At 34.0% G+C, this 3,639-nt stretch overlaps 1 protein-coding gene across 1 annotated transcript; it reads left to right on the plus strand.

Annotated features, from left to right (window-relative positions):
• Positions 1-727: 727 nt before the first annotated feature.
• LOC119601489 (neurochondrin homolog) lies at positions 728-3,370 on the plus strand. The gene has a single exon (XM_037952442.1). It carries the CDS (start codon positions 967-969, stop codon positions 3,136-3,138), a length of 2,172 nt encoding a protein of 723 aa, XP_037808370.1. The 5' UTR covers positions 728-966; the 3' UTR covers positions 3,139-3,370.
• Positions 3,371-3,639: the final 269 nt, after the last annotated feature.

Below are 3,639 nucleotides of genomic sequence, written 5' to 3' on the forward strand. Positions count from 1 at the left end.
TCAATTACCCCGATTTTCTCATTGTCTGGATATATTTTATCGAAACGATAGATTTGCAATTTTAATACAAAAATTATTTTAGTCGGCAGATTATCTGGTGGTCAATCGATAACAGGGGGTTGAGATAACGGGTCTTAAACGTACATATATTAATTATTAGACTGTAGTATGATTAGTTTTAATTCAAATTGAATTAACGTTAAGAACTATAGTTTTTATGTCCATTTGATTTAAAATTAATAAAATTGTTCACATAAATTAAAAACGTACTAAATATTAAATCATATTGGTAAGCCTAACAAAATTTAGAATACACAACTTTTAGAGAAAATTGAGTATGATGAGAACAAGACGATATTTTATTTATAGAGAAAATCATTTTCTTAATTTAATAGTTTCACGATCGAAAGTAAGTTTACTGTGGACAAGACCAACGCATAGTTTTATACAGAAAAATGTTCATTCTCTGCACTGCTGCGACATTAAAAGAAAAACAATTTTCACAAGAGAAAGAAAATTGTGTATAACAAAATAGAGCAAGTGTGTTTATTTAGTGTGTGTATATAAACATATGAGTTCTATTGTATCCAATTGGAAAATGCACCGGCTTTTTATATATCTATATATATTTTTATATATAGATTGTACAAGTATTGAGGAAAATTTTGTTCTTTGTCTTAATTTTTTGAGGATTTTGTTGTGAAAGAAATTTTCAAAATGTTCAGTACGGGAGTAAATGTCGGCTGGTAAAGATCTATTAAGTGTAAAGAAAAGCCGATACTATAGTGAAAATATATAAAATTATACACATTTTCTGGTACATAGTGGTGAAAGTGTGAACAGAAAGTAATATAAATCTATATATAGATATATAGATACATACAATATTCTATAATATTAAAATTTATATGATTTCAAATAAATCATTATAAAAAATTATTATAAACTAATTAAAATCGAGCAAAAATGGCTGATGTACCAGAAGCTGTTAAAAAATGTGCGTCCATGTTAAAGGCCACCAAAAGTGATACAGAAAAATTTGCTGCCCTTTTTATGGTTACCAAGTTGGTTAAGGGCAAGGATTGTAATACTGCAGCCAAGAAGTTGCTATTTGAGGCGATTGGTTTAACCTTCTTGAAGAAGTTGTTAAGCGGTAAAAATTTGCCCAATGACTGCCCACCTTTGGTCTATAAGAGTGTAGCTCTGTCGATATTGACTTGCTTCTGCCAGGAAGAAGAATTGGCCACCCATAAAGATATTTTGGATGTTATACCCACCCTCTTGGAGATTGTAGAGCAAGCTGATGATGATGATTGTGATGATAATTTGATTGTTGTTAGTGAGGCTTATAGCTGCTTGAAATTCATTGCTTCCTATGAACCTGGTCAAAATGCCTTAATGGAAATGAAGGCCATACCAAAAATGTCTCAAATTTATTCAGCTCAAAGTTTCCAAACCGATGAGGCTTTGCAGTTGATCGTATTGTTGGTCAATAAGTTTGGAGTTGCTTCCTGGACTGATGATCCAAAACCTTTCCATGCTTTGGTTCAACGTATTGCTCTGGATATGGAGACAGAAAACAATGAACGTAAATACGAACTGTGTAAAATTTTATCGGCTATTTTGAAGACCTGCAAGAAAGAGTTGATATACAACTCATTGGAAGGAGAAATCTGGCCTGAAAGTTTATTCAAGGGCTGTGGTGATATTTTGAAAAGTAAAATTGGACCAAAACAAAGAGATCCCACTCTTCATTTGATAGCTAATACCCTTAAAGTATTGGGCATCCAATGGGCTTTTATGGATGATGGTAAACAATTCTACTTGATGATCTTGCAAATGGCTGCCATTGAGGTTAGAATGCAAATGGACGAAAAGAAATTGGAAGCCACTTTCCGTAACTGTGAATTGATACAATGTTGCTTTACCATTTTGGAGCGATGTGTTGAATATATGGCTAAGGATATTTTGGACTTGGAACCCAAGGAAAAACAAACTACATACACTGCTCTTAAAGGAGCTTTCAATCAAGTTTTGGCTGTTTTAACCCGCGTCTCTAATGATAAAATGAAGGATACTACCAATCCCAAAGAAAAGGCTTTCATTAGAGGAACAGTGCGCATTTTAGCCGCCTGGTTGGCTCAGGAAACTACCGCTATGAGGCCTGCTATTTACAAATTATTGCCCTTCATGTTTAAGGTAGCTAATGAGTCATTTAACGAACTTAAGGAATGGAGAGCTGGTCCCAGAGATACAGAGGCTCCCGAAGATGTACTAAGAGTCATGTTGCCAGCTCTGTGTCACTTGGTGGTAGAAGATGATGCCCGTAAGGTAGTTTTTGCTACTAAACAAGACGAAGTATTCTTGCAAAGCTTGGAATTTTACTTCTCCATTGCCCACTATAAGAGACCACCCATCCCTAGAGCTGAACGCTTGAAACGCATGAATGAACCAGATCCCGTTCCCACACCAGAACAACTGGCTGAAATGAAAGATGCTCGTACAGCCATTTGCTCCTTGTGTAATATTTTAATGAACTTGACTGTCTTGGAACCTAAACTTGCCGAAGATGGTCCATTCTTTGCCAATCTCTTTAAATTTGTTTACGAGCATTTGCCTGAACTTAAAGACACTCATGATAACCTGGTAATGCATGGCAACTTATCCGTTTTAGGTTTACTGTTACTTAAACAACAAGCTAAGAAAGTTAAACAGAACGATTTCTCAATTTGCCGTTATATTCAAGCTACCATACGTTTCCTCTGGGATGCCTATAACATTGATGAGTCTAATGATCCCACAGCTTTAGTGGTGTCCATTGCTTATAAGGAAAATTGGATGGAATTGTCAGAACTTTGGTTCTTAGGTATGCAGACAATTTGCGGAGTCTTGCCATTGGTTCCTTGGTTGTCTGAATTCGCCATTGAGTCCGGCTGGGCTGAGGGTATTGTTCAGACCTTGAAAAAGGTTAAGATTGGCACTTTACCCGCCAACGTTAAATCGGCTTATGAAGACTTTTTGTCCCAACTTGTGGAAGTCAACTCAACAGTTACAGCTGTTTTGAAGAAGGCCGATGCCTTGAGAGTATGTCGTAATCATCGTATGATGGAATTGGGCAAGAAACTTTTCGGTGACTAAGACATTTTAGAAATACATATTATTCTCTTTTTAATTTCCTATTTTATAAGTCTAAATTTTTATTTTATAAATACATTTTTTCTATTAAAAAAACATAATTACTAAAAAAAGATTTTAACAAAAGTTTTATTATAACTTAAGTAATAAACAATTTTATAAAAAAACGTATTTTTTTATATGAAACTACATTATTTTTCTTTTAAATTTCAAATAAATTCTTTTTTTAAAATTACCCCAAAAAGATGTTCACATATTTATTTATGGTACAATTACTGGATGGTTTTGCATCATCGTCATTTTAAAATTATATAAAAACACACTAAAAACGATGCTGTTGGTGGTGCTGTTTTCTTGTATTGTTTGTTTGTGAGTATGTTCAAAAATATACATATTAGAGGAATTCCGCCCACTACTGTTTGTACAGATTTTATTATTTTTTAACGCCTGTTGCCAAAGACTTTCTCCTCCAAATTTCCACACGTATACCATACAATTTGTATG

Source organism: Lucilia sericata, unplaced genomic scaffold, assembly GCF_015586225.1.
Source record: "Lucilia sericata isolate MDLA Ls3-8-SP2 unplaced genomic scaffold, ASM1558622v1 Contig000169F_arrow, whole genome shotgun sequence".
NCBI classification, from domain to species: domain Eukaryota; kingdom Metazoa; phylum Arthropoda; class Insecta; order Diptera; family Calliphoridae; genus Lucilia; species Lucilia sericata.

Excerpts from the sequence above, each read along its gene's own strand:
- LOC119601489 (XM_037952442.1), top strand. The coding sequence starts at position 967 with ATGGCTGATGTACCAGAAGCTGTTAAAAAATGTGCGTCCATGTTAAAG.